General features: G+C 42.6%; 1 protein-coding gene across 3 annotated transcripts in view; it reads left to right on the top strand.

The window, feature by feature from the left end:
* The window catches only part of nkain4 (sodium/potassium transporting ATPase interacting 4), a 46,784-nt gene that overhangs the window by 13,487 nt on the left and 7,222 nt on the right, over window positions 1-26,075 (top strand). For all 3 annotated transcript variants that reach the window (XM_069724991.1, XM_069724974.1, XM_069724983.1), the window contains exons 2-5: window positions 3,328-3,465; window positions 4,678-4,758; window positions 11,223-11,423; window positions 21,852-21,912. In XM_069724991.1, coding sequence (XP_069581092.1) covers window positions 3,328-3,465; window positions 4,678-4,758; window positions 11,223-11,423; window positions 21,852-21,912 — 481 coding nt within the window. The remainder of the gene's footprint in view (window positions 1-3,327; window positions 3,466-4,677; window positions 4,759-11,222; window positions 11,424-21,851; window positions 21,913-26,075) is intronic.

The following is a 26,075-nucleotide window of genomic DNA, read 5'->3' as shown; positions in this document are numbered from 1 at the left end:
TTTTTCCACCAAGATTACCAGAGGACATTCTGAGTGCTCAGCTTCATCATCTTCAACAAAATAAAACTGTATCCTGTCTCCTTCCTGTTATTTCCTTGGTCCTCTCCTTTTTTTTTTTTCTTTTTCTTTTTCTTTGACCCCCTCAGATATTGTTAAGATCCAGAGTGGCTAGGAAGTGAGGATTAGCATATAACTAGATGAAGAATATATGAGGGTTCAGTTTGTTTGGTAATTCAAATTTGTATTTCCATATTATACAGTAGAAGCAGAGTTGTTTCTTCTGGGAAAGCCCTGGCCAAACAGACCAGAGCAGAACAAACCATAAACCTGCAGAGTGAAACTTTTGTGTCTAATTTCTGCCCGTCAGAGCAATTACAAAAACCTTGTCGACACGTGCTTACATTATATGGCCATAGTAGCCTACTGTAGAAGCTGTAAACAGTGGATAGATTGTGGTTTTTACCATAACACTTTAATCCATTCATTCCGATAACAATTTTAAAGTAGAAGAGCCTCATGATTGATTTGTTTTATCCCCAGGTTAGCGTAGAGCTAAACCAGAGGTTAGCCACATTGGCCGGTGGAAGTCTCTGATGCACATGCTCTGCCCACAAAGCACGCTGAGTTTGCGGCCAGCGTGGGGATATCCCACCCAAGAGATGTTAAAACTCTGTACACTATGAAATACAGAGATTTATGTGGTGGAAGGTTTAAAACTGCATTGTGTGACCTAATGAACCTACAGCTTTAAGTGAATACTGGATAAACAGACCAGAAAGAAAAGTTAGAGCTGTAACTTCCTGTCAACAGATGAAAAAGGACCGTAAAAGTGGCAACGTTTTGCTGTGGGGCTTCCTGGCAAGGAGGCCTTCACCTGACATCAACATACAGCAGAGTAAGAGTAAAGATTGGCAGCAGGAACCCAGAAGGAGGAACTAGAGGTGATACTTAGAGCCTAACGAGCAATACGGCACATACCAATTCATTTGACTGTTACACAATCACGATTGCAGATTTAAAAGTTGCTTTACAGCAAGACCTTTGAACGAATTTTTGGCCGACTTGCTGACTCTTTGCTTTTAGGTGTAAAACCGCCTCTGTTATGGGAAGACAATTTGATGGAGGCATTGTGCTTGATTCTCATTAACATTTGATTGATGTCTACATGAAATTATAAGGGATCAATACAGATGTTTGTGCGAGGATGCATCTAAAAGTCATAGCTGAGTTATAACTCCACAAATGTTGTCAGTTTAAAAGGGTCCGGCCTTGAGACCAACCCCCCCACCCACCCAAATTAACTACAAATTAACTACGGCCAGGCTGCATCTCATCTTCGCTGTCGTCCTGCTGCATGAGTTTTATTGAGCTCTCTTAACCATGACCCAGAGCTCACCAGAAGATGTATGACTCTTGGCTTTATTCATTTCCTGCAGTCCTTTCTTTATCCAGGGGGATAGACAGAGGTTATTAGGAGGGATGGACCTCCAGTGGATTTACGTTAGCATATGTCATTGGTGATTCTCTTTCTAATTTTTTTTTCTCATCCCTCACTGTTTTTGCCACATTTTCTTTTTCACCATTTTCTCTCCATCCATCCCAGTTTTGCTTCCTAACCATCATCCCTCCTTTTCTTTCCCTCCGATTTTAAAGAGAGTTGAAAGGCTTTATCTTTTGATTGTAGAGATATGCCTTGACTCCAGGATGATAGAGCTTTGTGGATGTCGCGGTTCACTCACCTCGCCCCTTTGTGGCTTCACACCCTCGCTGTGGAGTTTTCCCCCCTCGCCCTCTACTCGAAGAAGTGTTCATTTTTAATTATCACTCAGTATTTGATCATCTCCCTCCCCTGCCTGTCACAATGTCTCATCAAGTTGCTGGTAACATTTCCATTACATTGGGAAGAGCAGCCATTGCTGTGTGTCGTGTGTGTGCGTGCGTGACTGTGCTCTGTGGTGTATTCCTATCATTGCGGCAGAGACGAGATTTCTCCCTCCCTCATCCATCTTCAAGCGCTTGGCTGTAAATGACATGTCAACACACAACGAAACACATCGTCGCTTGAGACACACACACACACACACACACACACACACACACACACACACACACACACACACACACACACACACACACACACACACACACACACACACACACACACACACACACACACACACACACACACTGGGAATGAAATGGATTTGGATTGGCAAAGGAATCTTAATTAAATGGTTCGTGCCCCCTCCCTGCATTTTCCTCCCCAAATGGCATGCTAATTGAGTTGATGCAAATAGGGGCTCACGGTCTTAAAGGTTCAAATTGCTTTGTTTTGTTTTGTTTGCTGCGTCCCAAAATGTTGCACACAAAGATCTGGGGTGGAAAGAAAGAAGACAGAGAATGAATCTGAGGATAATGAATAATAATAATAATAATAATAAACTGTATTTGTATAGCACCTTTCATACAAGAAATGCAGCTCAAAGTACTTCACAGCAAGAGAATTACATGCAGAATGAATCAGTCAGATAAAAAAGGACATCACGATTGAATCAACCTTTTTGTTAAAAGAACTGGCCTGAAACCAGTTTCGACATGGGAGTGGGAAGGGTGAGCCGGCTCTGGGAAAACTCTGGGATTTGTCTTTTCATTGTAGAAGGTTTAACTTTGCTTCAATGTTTGTGTGCATGCGCACCTTTTACACGCTGTATGTGAGCACATATTTTATTAAGTGCCTAAGCTCTCTGCAGTGGTATTACTAAGGAAGGGCCTCACCTCCCATAAAGTTCCCAGAGCATTCTCCTTCTTGTCAGCCGTTGGCAGGAAGGTTGGAAATAGTGATCTCCTCTTTAGGCTCAGCAGGGGTTGAACCAATAAATCTGTTATTGTTTATTCTCTAAAACTCCTCTTCTTCACCTCTGGGCGCTCCCACCGTTGGGGGCTAAACACTCATGCTGTTCATGTCCAGCAGCTCAACGTATAGGATCGTTGGCCCGTTGCGCTGAGGTGAACACGTACTGTCCTCAATAAACCAGAGAGTTTATGTTGAGAAGGGCAGACTTTTTATTTTAATTTTATTTCATTATCACACAGTATTTGATCATCTCCCTCCAGGACATGACCACATTGTCAGTTTGTCTCTGTATGTTGCTGTTTTTCTAGGGATGGACTGTGAAGCACTGGCAACCCCACAGCATTCCTGGCAGTTCACTGTCGCAGCAGGAGAGGTCGTTTGCTTCCAGTACATGTTAACCTAATAACATTTTTCCTCTTTTTTCCCCCCGTCTCTCTCTCTCTGTCTCTCTCGCTCTCTCTTTTTCTCTATAGGTGTTGGCTTTAGAAAGACAGGTCTTTGACTTCCTTGGTTACCAGTGGGCCCCCATCCTCTCCAACTTCTTCCACATCATCATCGTCATCCTCGGCCTCTTTGGCACCATCCAGTACCGACCGCGCTACATTATAGCGGTGAGCGCACACCGTTAAATCCCATTTGACTTGCAGTTCACCTGAAACTCTGTACAGTCTGTCACATAATCCTATTCCTCACCGTTTTCCAGTAAGCAGTGTCCCATCACTTCACATTAGTCCCCTGGCTGTGCGTGTACTGTATCTCGGACATGTTGTTGCCTTTCCTTTCTTAATTGCAAACTGGGCTGCACTCTTTTGTGCATTGTGACACCCTTAAATCACTCTAATCCCTTGGTAATTAGGGCTAATTAAAGGGGGGATTTTGGGAGGAGGGTGGGCTAAGAAGCTCATCAGATTTATACTCGACTTCCAAGTTTCTGGACAGAGAAGGTCACTCTGTGAAGCACATTGCAAAACATGTGCTGTCTGTTGTTCACTACTTTATTAGAGAGCGCCACAATGAAGCTTCATGAAATGTGCTTTTATGCACTTTAGTTTTTATCTGACACCATAACGTTCGTATGAGGCATTAAAATCCTATTTTGAGCAGCATTAGTGGAGGCACAGATGGTGATGTTAATGACAGGAAAAGATCGGGGGGAGCGAGAAAGACATATAGAGGAAGAGAGTAAATAAAGAGAGACGGGGGAGATGAAGGGGGATAAACAGAAGGCGCACAGGATAAGATGAAGAAACCCAGGAAGCGGGAACTGAAGGGAGGAGAGGACGCAGGGAAAGTTGGAGCTATTGTTTCATGTCAAGTGGAAAATGGGAGAGCGCAAGCTCAGAGGTTTCATGATTCAACGTGCATGTTTTTACAGAGGTGCTATTGTGCCCTTTGCTTTTCCACTGACATTTTAAACTCCCCAAGTCATTGTAAGTTAGAGGATTTCACAACCTTCACTGATGAGTACCACTTAGTCTCACGCTGGGTCTGTCAACAGTTGGCTGTCTCACTCTACAATTTTATAAATGGCTGAGTCAAGAACTTCATTCAGACTCAGCAGTTTAAAAACCTGCAGCTCCCTCAGGGCGCAAAAAGACTCGCTGAACTGACTGGCATCTTTAAAAACAAAAATTAGGTCTTGCATACATATGTGTGTGAGGTGTTTGAATATGTATAGAGTATGTGGCTGTGGAGGGACACTGGCCTCTGCCTTTACTTTGTTTAGGATCTTATTCATTTAGCCGGCCATTTATTCAGTACTCCGTTCAGTTCGGTTCATCCTGTTTGTCATGAGCTAATCTGTATGTGTGTTTTCGCTCCAGTACACAGTATGGGCCGCACTCTGGGTAGCCTGGAACGTCTTCATCATCTGTTTCTATCTGGATGTAGGAGGCCTGTCCAAGGTGAGACATTCAAAATTCCAACCTGCTGTTATCTTTGAATCTCGAGTCATTTATCTGTCAGTGGCTCCATCTGTGCCGTGATGAATGTTCTTTTCTTTCTAAGGTAATGGTTTGCAGGCTAATGGAGGTGTGAAGCCTGAATTACAGTATCTTCCTTTGTCCAAGGGCTGCACCAGCTACATTATGGGTGTCTTTAGGTCAGACTGTCCTCCAAAAAAAACGACGCATCAATCTCATCGTGCAAGCAGCTTATTACTACGAACAGCTACATCTTAAAGCTAAGCGACCTCTAGCTGTTGTTTAGACAGCGACAATCTGGTGCACCAGACGACTGAAGCAGTTCAGATGACGCCTAAATAATGCGAGTTTTCCTTATTGGGAAGAATCAGATTTGGAGGATGGTTCCATACAACAGCAGACTTTGGTAAAAAGAGACTCGTGTTAACTTTCTGTTTATAACCACAAGTCAGGGACAGTTTTTTTTAACATTGCATTTATCGTCGCCATGGTAATGACATTATTTTAAGGAACTTTAAGTCACGACACAGTACAAGTCATTATTTGAACCCAAATTACTAACTTCCCCGAACTTATTGTTTTTTGTACCTGAAAAGTAAACGGTGGCACTGACTTAGGAAACACTTATTTTGGTTGTATTTTAGAGTTGGAACAAAAGACTTATACAGTCGTATCGGTTGGACGACTTGTTGCTTTAAATGCATCGAGAAAATATGTTGAACTGTAGGTACGCAAACATTATTTTCTACAGTTTCTACCTGCTATCGGTTGAGCAAACTAAATTAACTACCTACTAACAAACTTAAAAAATGACTGATGATTTGAACACAGCTTTCGTTTTGCTCCTGGCATTGGGCTGTCATATAAATGCAGCAACGTGAAAAAAAGTATTTTGTCTGCACACAGCATTGCATCATCTATATATGCAGTGCTTTTTGTTATACTCGCCATTTTTCGGATGAATACGTGAATAACCTGGTAGGTTAGAAACATCGCCTTTTTTTAAGTCTATTAAAAGCTGGAATCCAATGTGTGGAAACTTGACAGCTGCTTTTCCCCTGTTTTGAATCTGGTGTCGATAGGTTTGATAAGGCAAGATGGAGGAGGTTAAAGAGGGCTAAGGCTCAGGTTATGCTCGGCAGTTTATCTGAACATGTTGGAAGGCACTTGTGTTGTTCTCAACAGACACACTGAAATAAGAAATGGAAAAACTCATACAGCCGGTGAGATGTGATATTCACTGACGTGTGGGAATAATGGTCATTACTTTCAGAGAGTCTCATATTTGTAGAGTTGAACCTGTTTGTACAAATCAAAAGTGCCTGAAGATTTAAAGAAAATACTCCGAGAGACTACCAGCTTTGGCTTGCTTTCTTTCCTCCACACACTTGAGCAAAGTTGTTGTTAAACATCAGAGTTTCTTACTGGTGGATGGTTGCTAACCCCCCGTTTACAATGTCAGAAAAATGTTGGTGGAGGAGATTTCTGATGTTCTTCAACCTTCTGAGAGAATATCAACACCTTCAGTAACATCTGAAACGTTTTTTTCACCATCAAAGCCATCTTATCTATAGTTACTGCTCACAGAGAATAAGAGAGTGAGTCCAATTCACTGCAGAACAGGGACAGGTGAGGACAAAGATGGTTCTCTGGAAAGAAAACACATTAGTCTTGTCTCTGGAAGGAAAAAAGCCTTAAGTCAGAGTTGAATTTTTCCTTAAATTATTCAACTAAATTCTGACCTTGTTGTTTTTTTGTTATTGCACCAGGCTGTACCAATAAGAATCCCTGTTGTAAAATATGAAACCATAATTGAGGTTTCTTGAGCTTTATCAGCACTGAACATATACATGTATTCTAGCTATAATTAGATGTGATGCTTTGCCACCAGGTGCGTTCTGCCTGCATCAAGCCTGAAGGCCTTGGTGTGCATAACAAGTGCAGCCAAAGTAAACCCAATTACTTGGAGTCTACAGCATAATTAATGTGTGACATAACCAACACTGAAATACAAATCATTCCTTAAGCTTCAGGAATCTGTGCAGTATACACCCATCAGTGCAACATCAGTGGTTTGTTTCTGCTGACCTGTGGGGGACAGCTGCCTCCCTGCTGAGTTTCAACTGGAAGCTTAAAACTTAATAGGTAAATAATCTGGAACAATCCCCCTCCCAAAGCACTCTGCATTGCACACACATACATAATTTTAATTCACTGTGGCTCCCCTGTGGTTCCTCAGTGCAGATCAGACTTAGGCAAGTGTTTGTGTTGTCACCTCTCAACAACCTGCAAATATATCCACCATCCTTAGTCCTACCAGCCGTTTTCACCCTGTTCACTGCTCCTTTCATGTTTCTTAAACTGTGTCTTGCTTTTTCCATTTTAATTTGTACATCTTTCCTCTCCTCTTCCTCTCCTCTCCTCTCCTCTCCTCTCCTCTCCTCTCCTCTCCTCTCCTCTCCTCTCCTCTCCTCTCCTCTCCTCTCCTCTCCTCTCCTCTCCTCTCCTCTCCTCTCCTCTCCTCTCCTCTCCATTGATGGCTATCTTGGCCAATTGCCTGCCTGACCATTGAGAATAATGAATTCATGTAGGCAACGCTCATCAGACAGCTGCTCCGACAGCCAAAATGAGTTTCAGAAACACCTTCCTAGGCCCTGGTGATTTTGTCATTGTGTGATAGTCCTTGGCTTCATCAAGTGTGTCTTGCACTGCATATGTCTACGTGTGTCCACTTTGAGTGTGTCGTTGTATGTTCCTGCATGGTTCCTGCTAGAATAATGAGGCTTGTAGGGGCCAGCTGCTTGGGGCTGAGGCTGGGCATTAAACCGACAGATGGAGCCAGCCTGGGCTCCCAGCTCTGCATATGGTGGCCAGGAGGAGAGATGGCTAATGGAGCACACGTGTGCATGCGCGCACACACACACACACACACACACACACACACACACACACACACACACACACACACACACACACACACACACACACACACACACACACACAACCAAACTTGACACGCAGCTTTCCGAGAGGACCCCAACACATTTTATCATAAAACAGAGTCAGCTAATTCTGTCTGGCCTGCCTTGACCCATGTTGACAGGACTGTACCGGAGGGTGTGTTTGTGTGTTTGTGTGTTTGTGTGCGTGTGCGTGTGCGTGTGTGTGGTTGCCAGGCCCTCAAAGTGAGGGGCCAGGTTGTCAGAGAGTTATATGCCACATGCTCTGTCACCTCCTATTGATCCCTCATCCCCTCCCCCACAGTGCAAGACAGACCGACAGACAGACCCCCACTACTCTGCACACACCTCTGTTTTAAACAGTCCCCGGTCTTTTTATTCATTCTCTGTCACACTCTGCACACAGTGACAGCAGACAGAGAGACTTTGGGTATGTCCACACTAAGCTGTCTGAATTTTAAAAAGTTTTAGTTTACACTTTTTTTTTTCAATAGGGTTTTCCCAAATACGTTAAAAACTGATTCTAATAAATCATTTAAAAATGTTTTAATCGAAAATATTTTTGCCTGTTTTTTTTTTAATCAAAAATTGTCCAAATTTAAACTCACATTGACATGATATAGATTTAGAAGACTTAAAGTAGCGCTAATGAATTATGACAAAATGCCTGCACTGCGTCTACTTCTATGATCATCTCATTTGATTACTAATATAGCTGATTATAAAATACAGTTGTTGTCATTTATGTTTAATTAGTAAATTAACATGTAAACTGTAAAATGTTGATCTGAAGGAACATCTCGGTGTAAAAACGCAAAGGTTTTCCTGTTTTGTTGAGCAGGTAGGTAACATTTGTGACCCATGATCAACTCAAGTTTCAGACTCGATGTCTTTGGGTTTCAACTAAATTGTAAGTTTACTCATACTAAAACACAACTAAAGGTTCATAAAAAGTTAAAATAAACCGAAAGTTTTGTTGTAGCCAAGAAGAAGAGATTTGGCTTTTTCATTTTGTCTTGAGGTTTCAAAACTTTTCAAAAACAACCTGAAATTAATGACATGGACTTACAAGTTTTCAGATTCATTGACCTTAGTGTGGATGTAGTCTAAAACAGACTCCAGCTTAGGTCTCTCTCTCCGTCACTCATACACACTCACACTGTCTCTGCGGACTTTGAGATGATATAAGAACAACATGAGCGCAGTGTTTCCAGCTCCTGAATCAATACACAACCACTATGCTCGCACACCTCCGTGAAATTTAAGTAAATATGACTCATCAGACCCAGAAAAGCCTGCATCATCCACTTAGGTTTCCCCATTGTGATCACATAAATATAATTTCTTATCAGTGTATTTCAGAAACAATAAATCACGGGGAAAAAGATTCTAATCATTGATGTTTAGTTTTATAGACCGCCTTGTGTCTCTAGTGATTCCATGAGTAGGATTGCTTCTAAATATGTATTGACTTTTGTTCGAGAAAATAGTTAGAGTAGTATCAGCGGACTAACCTTGAATCTATGATATAGAGGGATTGATTTGTGCTTTGGGGTGCATGGGAGCATAATAATAACACTCCTTGACAGTGAGTTGCCAAAAGCCTCTTCAGTATTGACTGCTGACCTGCTGCAGTCGTGAGTGCGGCTGCAGCTTTGGATAAAGACGGTTTTCCAAGCCCGCTGGATCAATCAATGGCATCTGTCAAGTCATTAGTCTTTGCAGTCCTACCTATTCACCTTCAGCTGCCCTTGTTTTTGTGACTGTGAGAAAATGACACCAAGAAAACAAGAGCGAGAGGGTGATGATAAACAATGAGAGAGAGAGCGAGAGAGAGAGAGAGAGAGAGAGAGAGACAGAGAGACAGAGACAGAGAGACACCATCCAGAGTATTTACTTTGATATTGTTCATGACTCCTGTTTCCTGACTTCTCGACTGACGGCACAGATCTGCGGTTGAAAGTTGTTATAGTGTTATTATGTATGCGTGTTGTTGATGTGTCCATGTATGTGCGAGTGGGGGTTGATAGCAATCAGAGATGTTTCCTGACAGCATTTGGCTCTGTTAATAATGCATGTCTTGTCACTGAGGGGCAGATGCAGGGTTAGATTGCTGCTTTGAGGTATTGATTGGCGTGAGTGTCTGTACGTCTGTATGTGTGGGCTCATATGGCTGTGTGCAAATTGAACATCGCCAAGAGTTAACTGTATAAATTACTGACCCTAAAAGTTGCAGATACTGTGGTACAGGTTAAGAAGTTTTCAAACTTTACTCAGAAACGTCAAGTCTGGTGGTTTAGTCTCTAGCATGTCATATCATTCTGTGTTGTCAGTCTTCTGTGATGATATTAAAGAGTTGGTTCTCACAACTTTTGAATGTTATTGAATTTATTTGCCCTGATTTTGATATATTTGTCTCTTGAGATTTGTGCTTTCAGCCCGAAACGATGGCAGTAAATGAAGTTTCAGTTTCAGAGCCTGCAGCAGTGAAAAAACAAATTGGAAAATGTCAACTGCAACATCACATCGGGATTATTTATCCACTGAAAGTAGCTCCAAAGAAAATTGTTGACTGTGACGGCTGTAAATAATCCTGGAAAACACACATTGTTTCTGGAAACGCACATTACTGATTTCAATGAAAAATAATTTTTCAATGCTTCAAGCACCACAAACAGAAAATAAGTGCACCTCAGTTGTATTGGGATGGTGGCGGAAAAAATGTTATACATTTTTTTTTTTTATTATTATTTTTTTTTTTATGTCTAATGACTAGACAGGAAGTTTGGTCCACCACTTTAATCGACTGAATCGACTCAGCTGATTTACCATGAAATTGTTCACATACATTCATGATCCCAGAGGATGAATCCTCATGACCATAATGAGCCCTTGACTTTTCTCTAGTGCCACCGTGAAGTTGACATTTAAGGTTTTTAGTAAAACATCTTAATTAAGTTATGTAATGGATTATCATGGTTTAGACATTCTCCATTTGAATAAAATTTTGTTTTGTAGCCATCATCAGGTCAAAATGTCAGTGTGTCCATTACTTTGATTTATGACGGCAAAATTAATTCCCCATTGACCTCAGATGAACTTCATGGTTATTATTACTTTGTATAATATTAGCTTGTGAGCACACTAAAGGAAGATGGTGATTATAGTAAGCGTTGTACCTGAATAGCAAAAGTGTAAGTTATTTGGAGAAACATGCTGGTATTACCATTTAACATTAATGAGCATTTAGTTTGGGTAAATCTTTGCTGTAAACACTTTGTCTTGTTTGAACCAACAAAGCAAAGGAGCACAGCCATAAAAACATCCAACATCTGCTGTCAGTTTCCAGAGTCATGCTCCCTACCTCTTGAACAAGCCGTCTTGTGATCCTGCCTTGGTTTCCATATGAAGAATATATGAATGTACCTCATAAGTATAGAGTCCAAGTAAAGATGCTCATGTTTTTATTTTTCCTTCTTCTTTCAGGACAGTGATCTGCTGACATTTAACATCTCTGCCCATCACTCCTGGTGGAGCGAACACGGGCCCGGCTGTGTAAGGAGAGAGATGCCACAGGCTCCCGGGATCCGCACCACGGAGAGCCACTCCTACATCACTGTCATGGGCTGCCTCATGGACTACCAGTACATTGAGGTCATGCACAGCGGCACGCAGATTCTTGTTGCTGTGAGTACAAGTGAACAATCCCTCCATAAGAGCATCACTGACATACTCGCATGAAGATACTGACATGACTGTACATGCCACAGGACCACGTCACATATACATGATGGAAAGAAAGGTGATGTTTGTAGCTCCACTGTGGCGTGTTATTTTGTCTAACGCGGCCTCCCTTCCTCTGCCCCACTTGTTGAATGAAAAATTGATCTGTTGTTTTGTCTGGCTGGGGCTCAGACCTGCCAGCTGCTAACAGGTTACTCAAACACTGGAAGGACAGCTATTGTCTCCTTTATGCAGCTCGGTATCAATACACCAAAAACTCACATCCTGCCAGCATGCACATTTGCACACACCCGTGTATGACCGACGAACCTCATCCTGGATGGGTGCCAGGACTCTCTCAGTTGCCAGCACAGTGGGTACTTTGGTTCAGACATGCACAATGACACAAATTTACTCACAGTAACGTTCACTTACTCTTTGACTCCACTGCCACACCCACACCTATTTTTCACAGTCATTGTCACTTTAGCACATGTGGAGTAGTTAATGGTGGCAGTAGGTGACGGAGAGAAAGACGAGGGCGAATATGCAGCTTCATCGGCCTTAAACTGTCGGTTTAGAAGTCGTGTTGGTTTTCATTCTTGCCATCTAATCTTGGAATAATTTACATCTGAGAAAGCACTGTGAATGCAGTTAACTACACGGTAGATTCAAAATCAGCGGAGGGACCCAGTGTTGTGAAGCACTGGAACGTAGCACTCATCCCCGTGGAGAAATGTAATAAAATGGCTGACCTCACTTTACAGCTCCGGCATGCTCACTGAACCTCGTTAGCCTTTGCACTATAGGCAGTGAATTGGTTTATTCCTCGTCATGCTTCAACTTCTGCTCCACCGTGTGAGATGGCAACACCCCTCTGCCATCATTTTTACCCAGTGTTGTCCAACCAGGCATCCAACTACAACTTCATGGGAGCAGCTCCCTGGAGGAGCTGGGAAATTGGTACTGAAATCCCCGTATCACAAGTGACATCATTTTTCTGGTATCTTCACTGCCTCTCAGGCTGAAACCAGGGCACCGCTTAGGAAAATGGAATCCTTTGAGACATCCACTCTTGTTTTGGTTAGTCCTTTTCCTCTCCAGTGAACGAGACTGCCCAAACATTATAATAGAGGTTAATGGGTGAATAAAAAGAAAGGAAGAAAGTGGGGTATCCCTTTGTCTTTGTTCAAAGGGTTTCAAGGTCGCAGTGAGAGGCCATTAAATATTTAGTTAGGGCTCCAAGGAGTATGTTTCATTAAGATGAAAAATGTAGATCCATTGGCCAGTAATGGAGGCATCACTGTCATCTATCTGCTTGGATTTGGTAGAGAGTCCGTCCTGTTTGGATGCTTATTGCTGCCGCAGGCAACATTCAGCCAAAAAGTAACTTCACAATTTATAGAATGAGCTTAAAGTGGAGGCAACCGTTTTTAAACTGGGATAATGTATTATTCATTTACCACTGAAGGGAATATTTTGCTCCAGCTTAACCCCTCTATTCTTTGTTGCCTTAACTGAATTCGCATATTGCTGTTGAAAGGCTTTGGTATTTTTCTTTTTCTTTTCTTTTTTTACTGCTGTCATAATAATGACTAATTATCCCATCCGCGTAGTCAGCAGAAAATCCACTCCTGACATTGTTCTTTCTGCCATCTCTTGCTCCTGTGCACCGACTTCACTGTTAAATAAAACAGTCCTGTCTAAGAGAACATCGCCGGTGAGATGGAGGGGAGTTAGGAAGAAAGGTATGAAAAGTGGGTGCAAGATGTGATATTCAGGTTACATCTGTAGACATAACTCTTACACTGTAAAGGGGAGTAGTGAAGGATGTGAAAGATGTAAAGGAGATGTCAGAGCTGCTCAGCTTCTCACAAAACAGCCAAAGACAGTGCTCTCTCTCTCTCTCTCTCACGCATACACACGCACACACAGATATCATATCATTTAACGTAGGTTATTGCTGCCATGGGCAATGCTTTTTTTTCTATTACATCTCTGTTCCCTGGAAACCTACGTTGGGTGGAGGTTGATAACGGTAGCCTGCGTCATTCACTCGTTCCATTGCTCATTTCCTCCATTTTCATGTTTTTCGCCCCGATTGCAATCTCTCAGCACAGTCTGTCTTCCTGTCTCCATTTCCTGCCCAGATCTCACACTGTTTGACCTTCATGTCTATCAAAATTCCCACAAACTTAAATAACAACGCTTTTTCTTTTCTCCCTCACTGTCACTTTTGCTCCTTCTCTGGAGCTTCGACAGCTCTGTTTATATCACATTATTGCCTGCGTTAAACTGCAGCTTGTTTAACACCAGGGGCCGAGGTAATGTGGGGGATGTAAAAAAAAACAAAAAAACGCCCCTGGTTGATTAGAGGGGTACCCTCAGCAGGCCTGGCATGGGCAGACCTCTGTGACTACAGCTCAGGGGTTCGCGTGCCTACAGGGTCGTTGTATGTTTTGTGGTTGTTGATGTTCATTTAGTTCAGCAGCATGAAAGCAGCATGAAAACAGCATGACCACCTCGCCCATCCCCTCATCCATCCAGGAGGTCAGGATTATCGCTTTAGTGAGTCCATTAGTCCATATTCGGTTTTCAAACTCACGTGCTGAACAGCCATCACTACTGGACATGAATACATTTTTTTTTTCTATTTGTGTATGTGCTGCACGGGGAGCTGCCTGGGGGATCTTTGATGTGCTTCTATTTGGAGTCCGGTAATTTGTCCAGAATCAGTAAATCGCAATGCATTGTCTCGTAGTATAACAATAGCATAAAGCACCTCCGCAATATGTCAGCATTGACACCGCATTGTAACGGCGCTGTAAATTTTACAGCCTCTGCTTCAAAGGATTATAAAGATCCCAGGATTAAAAGACTTATGATGCAGCAGTGAGCAGTTTTTAGGGCTGTTGGCTGCTGCCAAAAAACGGGGAGGAGAAGAGAAAGACCTCACGACCAGCGGAGAGAATTAGTCTCCAGTGGGCCACTGAATATTGTGTCAGGCTACTCACAGTACATCATAAAAACATGACTGCCTGCCATTATTCTTCAAAGGCCGTCTTGGCCAAGAGCTTTAATTGTTAATCTGTTTTGCAGGGAAATGGATTTTGCTTGGATGAATTTTACTATAATATTCAGTCTTTTCAAACTTCTGAGGAAAAAAGCAGAAAGAGGAGGACTTGGAATTGAAGATCAGGCTACTTTAAAAGAACAAACCTTCTTTAGTGCCGGGCTTGCTTCTCTTTTTGCTGCCGTTATTTACCCTCTTGTATTGCCTTGAGTCCATTATTTCTTTGCCCCCTTTTTTTTCTCCCTCTTACTCGCTCAGACTTCATGTGAGCTCTTCAGTGTGGGGCTGCATGTGAAGAACAAGCTGTGTTTCCTCATCCAGCTTTCGGGCAGCCTCTTGTGTTTGTTTGACATCAAGCATGCTGTCGTGTGCATTTACTCGATGTGGAAGGTGCAAATCAGCACCACAGACACTTAATGGCCCCCATGCGGTCGTATGCAAGCCGCGTAGCTGTGGGCATTTCTGCTCGCATGTGGATGGCGGGGGGATGGTAGACAAGAACAGGTGGATGTGGTCCCCGCAGCCCCCCATCTCATCATGGCTTGTCATTAGACGTGCAGCTGCCTACACACAAACACGCACATCTCATTTTATGCCGAGAAGCTTGCAACTTATTGTCAGACAGAGAGTCCTGTGTAATTAACCTGCAGGACATCTGCGCCACGCCTCTCTATCTGTCCCTCCCTCCTCCTCCTCTCAGCCATGTGATATATTTTACCTACAAAATCCTTTCATTATAGTGCAATCAGTGAGTTTTCCCCTGACCCCGAAGCCCAATCAATAGTGTGTTAATTAGCTCGTAGATCGAATCAGATATCCGTCACGACACACACATGCAGGCCAGTCGGCTGATGTAGTCGTCAGAATCTCTGAATGTATACAAATTCTGAAAACAGACGGATATGAGGCTAAAACTATTATCCGAGGCTGCAACTAATGATTACTGTCATTACAAGTTAATGTTAGTTAATTTTTTTAAATTAATTTGTTAATCTCCAGTAATTTCCATTAGCAGTTAAAATGATTAAAAATATATATGTTAGATCTCAACAATCACGTGAAACAGAAAGAACAGAAACAGAAAGTCAGAGTTGTTGGGGACTTTTAGCCATCTTTGTGACACACAACGATTGAGGGAATGATTTGAGGATGGCAAGTCCATCACTTTGTTCCAGACTAAAATATGTCAACGGCAACAGACACGTACGGTTTTTCTGTAGCGCCACCAGCTGATCAAAATGTTCATTTGCAATATGAAATATCTCAACTTCCACCAGATGGATTGTCACAAGATTTTGTACAGACGAAGCCACAGCACTTTTGAGTATCCCCTTACTTTTCCTCCAGTGCCACCATGAAGTTAAAGTTTGTGATTATACAATGTCTCGATAACTATTGCATGGATTGCTATGTAATATGTTACACACATTAATGTTCCCATCGGGATAAATTGTAATAACTTAGGTGATTTCCTGATATTTTATTGAGCTGCAAAATTAACTCGGAAAATGTGTATGACAGTTTGACCAAACACCGTCAGCCTCAGCTGTACTTTAGTGCTAATTAGCAAATTCTGGAATACCAGCATGATAAACTTAGATGTGTGCAGCACTATGTGTAGGGTCACCGAGCTGCCAGCATGAATGCAGCTGTCAAAATATTAGTTTTAATGATTTTTTTATTCATTGTAATGAGGTTTATCCAAATGATTAATTGTGTCCCTCATTTGTCATAGTTGTCTTGAATTTAGCAGGGCAAACCCTGCAGTAGTTCCATGCTCAGTGGGTTGATCTTTCTGAGTGCATGTGCACTGTCAAAAGTGGTTATGTGTCTTTCTGGACAGACACATTTAGTATACACCTGACCTTCATTAGCCTATGCAAATACAAGTAACCTTTTTCCTTCTAGCTCAGCAGCTGGTAGTCTTCTCACTCACACACACATGAATGCCAGACTCTTTTAAGTTCTTCTTGGCCTCATTATCTGAGAGAAGAAACGCAAATGAAGCTAAACCATCACAAACACCTACTTTAGTTTCCTCTGCAGCATAGTAAATAGTAAGTTAAGGCCCACTGGATGACAGCTCTGCTCTTTGTTTTTTTGTTTTTCTGCATCCAGCTCTAAAGTTTTTGTGTCCACTTTTTTTCTTCTGTCAGTTATCAGTAGTGCAGATCACTGTTCAATGCCCAACAGCTTAGGAGACAGAGGAGAGAATACAAAGAGTTATACAGAAAACAGGAAGCACTGAGAGTTTGGGAGAAAGATAACAGAGGAGATTTGCAGATTGCAGTGTGACAGTAACATGAAAACCTGCATTTAGAAAGTGACTAACATAAAGAAAAAAAAGTGCAGAGCGCACGGGGAAAAAAAGCAAATGACTGGCAGTCGAATGAGGTGACTTCAGTGTGGCACGTCCTCGCAGACAGACAGAGATCGAGCCGCAGAGGACATGCGGGGGCTTTATGAGCTTAATTAATGATATTAATTTCTAATATGATCCCTGAACTCTAAAGTGACGGGGACATCAGTGAGGGAAGCTGAGGGGTGTGTGTGTGTGTGTGTGTGTGTGCGCGCGTGTCTGTGAGAAAGAGAGAGAGGCATTTTATTAGCTTCACTTAGGGACACTTAATATGCAGCAATATATAAGGGGAATTGTCACTTGTTATTGAGGACACTGACCTATATTGGCTGCCGCCTCCAGCAAAAAGACGCCCAAGTGCTCACTTTTCTGATCCTATTAGCACACTGTACATCAAACTAAATGTATGGAAGACATATAAATGAGGACTAGAAGACAAAGTGGTTTAAGGTCAGCGCCACATTCAGTGTCAGAACTTTCTTGCTGTCAGCAGTTCTGGGTTGAGGAATGAGGGCTGGATTTCCTATAAGGCTGAGCATTGACAGGCACACTTTTCAGGCCCTTGCTGATGGTCAGTAAAGTTGTTCTTTACCCTACTTAAATTTTTCACCCCTTCAAACTTTGCAACTATTTGTTGTCTGTGTGTCAGTACTTGCCAACTGCTTTTGTGAAAAAGGTCCCATGGCGGTGGATTAAGTAATACAACCCTGAGGGGAGAGATTTATCACATACCAAAACACCGCTCAGCATTTTATGATACTATAAGACTTTACTATACTATAGATTTTACAGCATGCAAGCAGTTATTTCATCCTCTGTCTTGACAATCAAAAGGTAACAGGAGAACCACCCTGTTCACATTACAATGTAATCCACCAGCAAACTGCTTTTGCATATATTGGATTGGCCAAAGCTTTGTCAGATAATTTCATTTCGGCAAACACTGAACCAGGTCCAACTTTGTTGACGCTTGAAAGGAGGGAGTGGTGTTTGTCATGTTCCTTTAGTTTGGAATGTTGTTCATTTGCACCAATTACAGTGTTTTCCACCTCCATGTTCAAAGAACCAAAGGTGAGAAGATCTTTTGGAAGATCTCTCTCCTATTGACTTCCAGACAAATACGATGACATTTAAACTGAAGCTTTTATAGCTGCTTGTGGTGCTCCAACAATTTCTGAAGTCACTTTATGAAGGGAAATCAAAAAGTCCAGATATTGCTCCTGATGCGGTGACCTTCCTTTGTGAGTATTCCAGGTTACGTTGTCTGATCAACATCAACACCTGAGTTACAGATGTTTTTGTGACCGCCAATATGTGCACATTTGCAATTTTACCATGGACCTAAAACTTAAGCACATACATTTTTGGGGAACAGAAAGAAGTTTCAAGGAGTTAAATCTAGCGAGCAGGGGTGGTGGGGAGCCACGAATGTGTTGTTGAGGGCAAGAAACTTGTGTTTTGAATGAAGCGTGAGCTGGGACGTTGTCATGTTGGAGGAACCAAAGTGCCTTTGTGTCACACTTAAAACATGTTGTGCCGAATGACACCTTGGAACGTTACCGCAGAATTCAGTGTTGACAGACAAATTCACAGTGTACAAGCCTTTTCTTTTGGTCCTGAACAGAGGCGTTCTGCCTCTCTCGTAACATGCATGTCACTCGAAACACGTCGCCCGGCTCATTGCTTCATTGCTGAAGATTTTCTGAAACATTTCAAGGGTCTTCGTGGCCGATTTCCAGAGTTTGACACAAAACCTGATGTGCACTTTCTCTGCACAAGCGTCAGGTCTCGTGTGCTGATGTTGAACAATCAACGCAACTTCAAAAATGTAGTTTCGAAAGTTATTTCTCCACCCTTCGCCATGCACATCACAGTGCCCCATTTGCATTCAACACCAGCAGTATGATGGGAACGTTCTGATTTCCCCTCATATGTTGACTTTTACTTTAATTTGAAACTCACTGTTGACATGTTGGCTGTGCTATGTTTGACTCGGCCACACAGTGCACAGAAATCAGAGTCCTTCATGAGAATTAAACAAACGTGCGCTCATGCATAGATATTAACTCGTACGATTGCACACTTTTATGGGAAAAACACACGCATAGACACAACACAGTTGAAAAACAGGGTGTGCCCCTGCTATTAACACCATCTTGTGTTTGACATCAGCGTTATACATATGCTAATTCACCTCCATTTCACCGCCACAATAATGGATGGGGTGAGACCAGCAATTAGTGACTGGAGATAAAAAAAATTAAAAAAAAATGTTTTTTTAAATCCAGCGAGAGAGGAGCAGAAAGAAGAGTTGTCTATCTTATCTAGCCCCCACAGAGAGAGAACCATTCCTTTTTTTTTACTAGACACCTGCGTTTCATTCATAAATAAAACATTTAATTGACGTCTGGATAAACATCAGTGAAGGCCAAATTTATTGTACCCTTGAAAAATCCAATAAAGCCAAATGATGGAGATGAAAGACCAGCAACACATGTTATCTTTGTTCCATCTATAATTACAGAGGCTAAGCTAAGTTATAGGTTGAATGAATGCTACAAAAATAGCCATCATCACACACACTCATTACCCCCTTGGGTTCTGTGTTTGTGAACCCGGTGTGCGAGGAAGGCAGCCTGCCCGACACTGTTTTAATTGGCATGGCAGCGTGCCAAATGATGGATGGATGGATGGCTGAGTGGAGAGACTCACTGTGTCTGTCTGTGAGTCGATGACAGCCATCTGCCAGTACCACTGGCTATTCTCAGTGCTGCGTGTTAGCGCACACGCGTGTCCTCCTGCAGTCACTCGTGTGCTCGCTCTGTTGTGTTTGTACATACAAGCAACTCCTGTCTGTACACTGCAGAACCCATGGCAACTCCAAAAGCATTATACTACGGTGAAGCTCAATAGGGAAGGCAAGTTTATTTATTCAGACACAAGGCAATTTAAAGTGCTCTACAGAGGAATATAAATATATTTTTAACAAAGAATTACATTAAAAGGATAATAAAAAAAACAAAGCAGTTCAAAGTGCTTTGATGAAATATATTAAGAATAAAATATCAGGAAAAAAAATTCAAATTGCACACAAACACACAGACAGTGTCGATTATATTTGGCCTTTACAGAGCAACATTAATATTTGGAGTTCTAGCTTGTATCTTTGTTTTTGATCTTGATCAATCCCTAAAGTAAAAACAGTGTCTGGATGTAATGGTCAGGAAAATGTTCCGGCTGTATGTCCAAATCCGATTTTCTTCACATATCTAATCAGAATCTGATCTTCCTTATTGACTGTCCGCGTGATATATTGAAAGTGATTAGATTTGTATGTACGAGGGACATTTCTCATGTTCGGTCTTTCCCACATTGGTAGTGCCTGGAAGTAGAAGAAACGGACATAAATGAATCAAACTAAATTCTGATGAAGTTGGCTCATTTATTGGCAATGTAGAGCCACGACACAGATTTTAAGAAAATAATGAGACGACGTCAGAGACGGAGGACACTGGCCTGCTCCGCTGTCATTCCTGGAATCACTGTCAACAGATGAGTGTGGGCCAGACAGACAGGCTGAACATAGCCCAAAGGTTCCTCTGTGATCACCAGCTAGTCACTACGGCTATGTTCAGGCTGTCAAATCAAAATCAGATTCATGTGCAAGTCTGATTGCGGTTCGATCATATGCAGCAAATCAGAATATCCCAAAATCACAGAGAGATCCAAACTTTACAAATCTGTGGTAGAAATATGATTACATTTTTGCAAATGTGTTCAGGTCTGACTGCTTGGATTGGATTTCAGGTGGTGTTTTTTCTTACATTGGTGACTTTGGACGCCATGTAAAAATTACTTGCACATCACATATAAAGGAAACATGCAAGTCACTGTCGCAGAAGCTGATCTGTCTTGACCACACGCCTCTAACCATTGACAGCTGCATGAAATATAACAGAGCAGGCAACTCTCCTCTGTCTCTGAAGCTGTCCCATTAGCCTATTTTTGTAAAAACCTGTGCAGTGCAAATAAGAATGCTCACTTCATGACCCTCCATTTTGGCTCATTTATGTCAATTACTTCTATATCCAGCCACAATGTCATTACTATAGCAACCAGTGTGGACAAGACTGAAGAGTACTGCCTCGTAGTGACACGGATCAGATCTAATCACTTGCCGTATATTGTGTGGACAGTCAATCAGGAAGATCCATTTCCGACACAAAATGAAAAAACATACAGTGCAGTGGGTTTTTAGAGGCTGTTTGCTCAGAACAGCTGCCTCCGTCTGCAGAAAAAAGACGCCGTGTGAGCGAACCAAAACCGTAAAGTTCCAGGCTGGAAAACCAAAATAGTGAGGTGACAGATGCTGTAAAGCTTTTTAGAGCTGAGGGGGACTGCCAGCTCTCTCATGGTTCATCACAACGAGAGACCCCTTTCACATTATATACATTTTGATCTACTATCATTACAACAAGCCTGCAAGAACTTTTTTTTGGATTATTATTCTGTAGGTTAATGATTGTTTATTCGGTTTGAAGGTAGTCAAGAAATATCCATTATAACTCAATGTGACGTCTTCATGCTGCTCATTTATCCTGATTAACAGTCCGAAACCGTCCCAAAAAATTGTACAAAACAGAAAGAGGGAGAAAAACCTCAAATTTGAGAAGCCGCAACCTGTATTTTTGTTTGACTTTTGCTTGATAAATGCCTTTAAATGATTACTTGATTTATTAAACTCGTTGGGCGTTAATTTACTACCAATTAATCAACCAATCTTTTCAGCTCAAGTCCTGGTTTTTGCACGGTGTTGCATCATCCGCCCACTGGAGCATCCATGACAACAGTCACATTTTCTTCCTGTCTTTTTGTTCATCAAAGAAAACACACAGCTGTTTAGCTGCACACTGGCAGCTCTGTGGAGTCTAACCTCTCCTGTTTGCTTGTGTGTCCACAGCTCCTGGGCTTCGTGTATGCCTGTTATGTTGTCAGCGCTATCACTGAGGAAGAGGACAGCTGTGAGTGACTTACCACACACACACACACACACACACACACACACACACACACACACACACACACACACACACACACACACACACACACACACACACACACACACACACACACACACACACACACTCATTCTTGAAAAGGAGCCTCACAACAATGAGTAAATCACACCCAGACCAGCTCTCACATCTCTTACATCTTTCTTCATTTCCCTCCTCTCCTGTCCCACCCGACACTCTCACTGCTCCTGCTCTCTCCCCTGTCTCCCTCCTCTGTCCTCCCCCACACCAGCTGGGCCCTCCCACTCTCTCTCTCCCTCCAAAACTAAAGGAGCCATGTGTTCCCTCTCCACACCTCCTTCAGCCCATTCTTTCCTTTCTCTTTCACATGTACACCCGTCGCCTCGCCTCTCGTTCTGTGTGGTCCTTGCTGTTGTTTGCCTCCTTTTAATGTACTCTGGCTTGTGGTTTCTTCACTTTCTTCTCTCCGTGTTTCCGTTGTTTTGTCGCTCCAGCTGTGTGTTGCGGGTGTGGAGTGACACACACACACACACACACACACACACACACACACACACACACACACACACACACACACACACACACACACACACACACCTTTCTCCTTGTGTCTGTCTCTTTTGGCGCTCCTCATACATTCAGATCCTTTTCACTGGAGTGTCCTCTCCTTCTGTGTACACTCGCCCTGTTTGCGCTAGCGTATGTTAGTCTTGAACCTTTAACATGGAGTCAGATGAGGGTGAGAGTTCGACTTGACTCTCCTTCTCTCCATGTCCTGCATTAAGAGGCAGAGAGTGAGAGGAGGCTGTGGGAAAAGACAGCAGGGAACCACAGAGTGAGTCATGAGAGAAGACGGGGAAACCAGAGACGGACACTCGTGATGAATGACCCAGCCCCTGTGACCTCGTAGACAGCAGGTCAGAGGTCCTGCTGGAGGTTAGATCAAATGTTTCCTGACCTCTGATTGGCTAAGGCGTCAGCGGTAGTCATAAATATCTGATTAGCGCTGCAGTAATTCTCCAGGATGCATAGCTATGTCCACATGCATGAGAAATCTGCCTTTAGAAATATTTGAATGGTTTGAAACCAAATGGAGAAGGAGGCTTGGGTGTCGGATAGCTGTGATCTGTAAAGGACAAGCACTTTCTGTGAGGATTAGCTAGGACTGAAGTGATTTGACTCAGGCAGACCAGCACATATTCATACACAGATTCCTTTTAAAATACTAATTACCAAGTATCTGGCGCCTGACTATGTTCATGTCTCTAATTCGATTTGAAAACAGAGTAATCAACAAAGCGCTACATGCTCTAATTGCATCTTAAGCAGCAGACTCTTGTAATTTGGGGGCAATGTGATGTGGTTTTTGTGTGCGTGTCCCTGTAGACGAGGTCCATGCTGCTTTTAGGTGGTCACATACCAGAGACTCACTGGCTGTGAGTGGTTAAGTGCCCCGCCCCCCCAGCTCTGTGCAGTACCATTTAATCACCAGTCACCCTGAAGTAAAGAAATACCATTTCAGCAGGAATCAAGTCAACTCAACAACTCTTTCTTATCCTTTTGTTTGGCCCTTTGGGCTCCATTCAAACCCTGTTAGAAATGCAGATTGTCTGTATTTCATAACATAACAGACAGCCATCTTCCCTCAAACTCTGATAGAAAATAACGAGAGCAACAACAAGAAACAGAAAACAGAATGTGTTGTGATTTTTATTGGTTTTAATTGTCTCGTAGTTCTTCTCTGATCCAAGCTGTGCCAAAATGAATTGCTGCTACATCGCTTCCAAGTGCTAGCTCTTTGTTATTGTAATCAGCCCTTTGCCTGCCTGCACACACACACACACACACACACACACACACACACACACACACACACACACACACACACACACACACACACACACACACACACACACACACACATCCACACAGAGTGTATTTGTTCTTGCCGACACAGGTGCACACACACACACACTAACACCAACACCAGGCACTTTTCTTCTCTCATTTTCTCCTCTCATTTGATGTGTAGATTAAAGCAGGTTTCTGCGCTGAGCTCCCTGGTTGTCTCAGCATCTCTCCTCCTACTCCCAGCTTTTTCTTCTTTACACTTCTCCCTCGTTTGCTTTATTTCAATTCCCGGGTTCTGAACATGTAGATGAAATAATCATGCATCAAAATCCATTTTTTGTGTTTTTACGAAATCCTCCCTTTCCCTCTATGCCTCTCTTCCGATCTCTGGCGTTCGAGCTTAATGAGGTGTGAATGTAAGAAGTTAGAGGTCTCTGGTCACTCGTTGTGTCAGCCTTATTAGGCGCCTTGCTAGTCAATAACTTCCACAGCTGATCGCTTCTCACTAAACGAAGAGAAGAAAGGTAGGGGGGGGGGATCCTCAGGAGATACAGAAATAAGGGAAAAGAAGGGAAAAGGGGAAGGAAAGAGGAGAAAAGGAGTACATGAGGGAAGCAGAGGGAGGTGATTATCAGGAGCAAGTCATGGGAGGTGGGCCGGGAGGAGGGGGGGGCAATATGCAGTTACAAACAACACAAGCCAAGATGAGCATTTCACGAATAAGGAGATAAGACAGGAATTCCTCTCTCGCGGAGCACTCTCTCACTCTCCAGGGAGAGAGCTGAGTTTAGATTTGAGTGCTCAGGCTTGCGTAAAGAATAATAGAATGAAACACGCACACATGCAGACACACACATTCGCACACAGTCACAAGAAGCCAAGAAGACACAATGGGCTGAGTAACAAGCATCATATTCCATCAGCTCAGGGTTTGACATGGCTTACAGGCTCTATTACTGATACCGTGTGTGTGTGTGTGTGTGTGTGTGTGTGTGTGTGTGTGTGTGTGTGTGTGTGTGTGTGTGTGTGTGTGTGTGTGTGTGTGTGTGTGTGTGTGTGTGTGTGTGTGTGTGTGTGTGTGTGTGTGTGTGTGCGTGCGCGCGCACCTGGATGCTGTTTGTGCGTGTTTGTGTTTAGCTGACTGTGCGTGTGTGTATGAATTTGTTACACAAAGTTATCTGTAGTGAGCAGACACACGGGCAGAGTGAGTGGTGGGGAAAATCCTCTTTGTAAAGTAGGTCACGGAGTTAGCCGCCTAGCACTGGCATAAGCTCGCTTTAACTTGTCTGCTAATTATGCTGCCGCCCTCTGTGCTGAGTCACATCCGCAGAAAATCCTCCACGGCAGACAGAGCAACGGGATGGATGGATGGATGGATGGATGTACGGACCGGATCGATGGATGGATGGATGGCTGTGCAGGTGGCAGTTTAGTCCCGGGTGGTTAGAAGTGTGAAAAGATCAAAATAGTAAGAATCTCAACTTTCAGGGACTTAGTGTTCAGATTCTCATATCATTCAATAAAAAGAAATCTTAAAACTTACATATACGAAGCGCAATCAAAAAGTTCAGAGACTGCTCCCGTTGTGCGCGAATGTTACGCAGCACTTTGAGCTGCAGGGGAGTGGGGGTGGGGGGACCTATAACCTTCATGAGAAAGTATTCCAAGTTAAGTTTTTTTGTTTTTTTTTATCTATCAAAATCGTCACCTCGCACATTTGCAATTTATCTCTGGACATGAGCGGAGAGCACACAAACATTTTTTTTTTTTTGTCAAACTCGAGAAATCGAGACCTTTGGAAATGCTTCCGAAAGTCGAAGGCGATGAGGAACCCCTACTCACGGGATTTAGCTCGCTGCGGCTTTTTTCTGTACCCCAAAATTTTGACACAAACTATTACATGCGCTCTCTACTCAAATGTTGATGTGACATCAAGCGACGTAACCTGCGATACTTATTCACAAAGCTTACAGCCTCCCCTTGCTTCATGCATGTCTCGGTGCTGTGCTCTGTTCGCACTCAGCAGGAGCGAGCTTCAAAGTTTTGGATTTCCTCTTATTTTATACTTGCCTCAGAAGGATGTTAAGCTGTCTTATGTCAACATGTTGATTTAAAATAAATACACGTTGGAAACAATCATAGCAATTTTCCATTAAAACAAAAAAGAAACAATCAAGATTACTGCAACTCAATTGTACAAAAAAACCCAAAAATATATATATTTTTTTACGTAATTGTTTTTGCAGAATTATTAGAAAATACATGGATACAGGCCCTTTTAACAACAGACATTTTGA

Source organism: Brachyistius frenatus, unplaced genomic scaffold, assembly GCF_029030835.1.
Source record: "Brachyistius frenatus isolate BFR_SWC_R1_liver_20210118 unplaced genomic scaffold, ASM2903083v1 Contig_6, whole genome shotgun sequence".
NCBI lineage: Eukaryota > Metazoa > Chordata > Actinopteri > Embiotocidae > Brachyistius > Brachyistius frenatus.
This window is presented reverse-complemented; position numbering and strand designations above follow the sequence as displayed.